The sequence below is a fragment of the Mesitornis unicolor genome, unplaced genomic scaffold (assembly GCF_000695765.1).
Source record: "Mesitornis unicolor isolate BGI_N332 unplaced genomic scaffold, ASM69576v1 scaffold34864, whole genome shotgun sequence".
Lineage (NCBI taxonomy): Eukaryota > Metazoa > Chordata > Aves > Mesitornithiformes > Mesitornithidae > Mesitornis > Mesitornis unicolor.
In genome coordinates this window covers 1831-4329 of record NW_010179999.1, presented here as the reverse complement: position 1 = coordinate 4329, position 2499 = coordinate 1831, and the positions used below count along the sequence as shown (strand labels likewise).

The window sequence follows — 2499 nt, the reverse complement described above, 5'->3', positions numbered from 1 at the left end:
CTAGCTCTCCTTCTTCGCCCTTTGTGGCTGGAAGGAGACGAATTTTTTGTTTCCTCCCTTATTTTTCCCTCCCCAGTTTGAAACCGTAGCCAAGCCATCCCTTGCTGGGTGAGGAGGGCCATGGTGGCCGTGCCAGGCGTTCATCAGAGCTCCATGCTCTCCGGCACGCTCGCTCTGGCTTGGGAAGTTGGGAAAAGCAGAACGCACTCGTGTTGGCTGATGCAAGCTGTGCTCCTGTGAAGGACAGTGATGCTGGAGGAAGGTTTGGTGTTGAAATGCACGCAGCCAAACCTTCCATACTGGGAGGGGGAGCGAACTGCCTGGTGCTGAGCTCCCCAGCAGCCTTTAACTCGGGTGCCCACCGGTGCCAAATCCTTGCGCTGAATAATGCGACAGCGCCATCAGGTAGCGTCGTGCTTTGTGTATCTGCGCGTTTCCTCTTGTATCTGTGAAGAAAGTGTGCATGGCGGAGGGGAGCGGGAAGGGCTGAGCAGCTCATCCGTCATCCCCAGCTCACGCGAAGCACCGAGGGGAAGCGGGGATGTGCCTGTGCTCTCCCAGCAGCAGGGAAAACTGCAGACCCGCTTCCCCCAGGGCTCCAGTCCCGAGGTCAGCGGGTTTGAAACACGTATTCCTGTGAGCAGTGGGGTTTTTTGGGTCCTCCCCACATTTTTCTCCCTCTCTTTCTTTCCCTGCTGCCACACAGACCTCTCAGAAGGGCAGCAGTGATTTCTGGAAGTGGGTTGATCTGCCTCGTTTTGCTTTGGCAGTAGGCAGAGAGGTGGTTTTGGAGGCTCTTTTCCCACCCTTGCTCCAGGCCTGTGCGTGCGTGGAGGGAAGGGGTTACTCGTTCAAGCCCCGAGTTGAGAACGAGAGTCCAAGAGATTCCTCTCTCCCCACGCTCCTTTTTAGCGTGAGCTTCGGCCTTGTGGTTTCTGATGTCATGGGAACTTCGCTCAGTCAGAGTGGCTGCCTTGTATTTCTTTTTTCTCCCTGAGGGTCTGTTTTTGTTCATGGAGGAGAAGGAGAGACAACTACCCAGGGGATCTACATGCAACTGTCCCTGATTGCAGCTTCCCCCCTGCCCTCCCTCCTCCAAATCTCTCGCCCTGGGAGGAGAAACACTGGAGTGTAAAAAGATTAAGTAAAATAAAAATAAAATTTAAAGCATCTGCTGCAAGCCAGCAACTTGCAGCTCTGGTGGCAGTTTGGAGAGTGGGACTGAAGCGCTTCCCCTTCGCTCCTGCCTTCCCTCAGACCCGTCCTCTGCTAGAGGCAGGTGTGGAGTGGGCTGCAGACACCGGAGCTGCTGCCAACCTGCACTGCCCTCTATTTCAGGTAAGGCAGCAGCGGCTGTCGCTGCTGCTTGTTGTTGATCTGAATGGGGAATGAGTCATTTTCTTGGAAAGCCCAGCAGTGCTGCACTGGGAGGTTTCTGGGTAGAATAGGAACAGCGTTGAGCCAAGCTCAGCTTGGGGGGGGGAACGGGACTTACGTGGGGCTTTTTTAATGCAGTCATTAAAAGGGAGGTGTGCAGAGGGAGGTCTGATTAGGAAAGCGTGGCAGGAAAAGGCTTAATTTTATCAGGGAATGGGGGGAGCTGGTTTGCCACGGCTTCATGTGATGTGGCTGCAGCGGGAAGGAGTGCAGAGGGAGGGAGGGAAGGCGCGGTGAGGTGGCTGGTGCGTGGGTCACAGGGCTTGGTGGGAATGTTTGCTTGGAGAGAGTGTGAGCGTGAGTCACTGCTGGTGCACGAGCTTCCTGACTGGCCCGGCTCCCTCAGCCCTGCTCTCGGGTCTCTTTCAGATGAAGACGGGCCCCTTCGCCGAGCACTCCAACCAGCTCTGGAACATCAGCGCCGTGTCCTCCTGGTCCAAGGTCAACCAGGGCCTCATCCGCATGTACAAGGCAGAGGTGAGCGCTGTGGGCAGGGGAGGCTGCTTGGCCACGCGCCTCCTCCTTCCCACCTCACCATGGGTCAGCTCTTCTCTTCTGCTGCTCCTTGGCATCAGGGCCCCGTCACAGCTGGTGTATACCCCGTGCTGAATGTGTCTTGGGAGACCTTGGCAGTTCAGGTGCTGTTGGCTAGAAGAAGAGCCTAGTGTCTGCCCCAAAACCAATCCCAGAATGGCCATTCTTTGCAGACATGACTTCTGCCTTTTCTTGTTTTCCCAGAGTGCAAGTTGCAGGTCTCCATATTAGGGCAGATATCTTAACCTACTCATCCTTCTGGTCCCCACACTGCTATTTTACCAGCTGGAGGAGTCTTGGTTTAAATTATCATCCCATGTTTCAACAGCCCCAGAGCAGGCTGAATGCTTCCTACCGGCCTTCCCTCGCTATGAGTCCCATGTGCTGGAGCAGTGAGGCCATAGCTACCTCCCTGGCTTGGCAGCCCTCCACCTGCCTGGGCTCTGCTGGCGCTGTCCCAGCAGGCTTTCCTGGTGAACCCTGACCTGGGGAACGGAGCAGTTTTGGCTCTCCCTTATCTCTCTTTCC

At 55.9% G+C, this 2499-nt stretch overlaps 1 protein-coding gene across 1 annotated transcript in view; it reads left to right on the top strand.

Moving 5' to 3' along the window:
• Positions 1-1914, top strand: part of PPP2R4 (protein phosphatase 2A activator, regulatory subunit 4) — a gene marked incomplete at its 3' end in the record, with an annotated part of 14999 nt that extends 13085 nt beyond the window's left edge. Inside the window, exon 8 of the mRNA XM_010182975.1 lies at positions 1807-1914. Coding sequence (XP_010181277.1) covers positions 1807-1914 — 108 coding nt within the window. The remainder of the gene's footprint in view (positions 1-1806) is intronic.
• Positions 1915-2499: the final 585 nt, after the last annotated feature.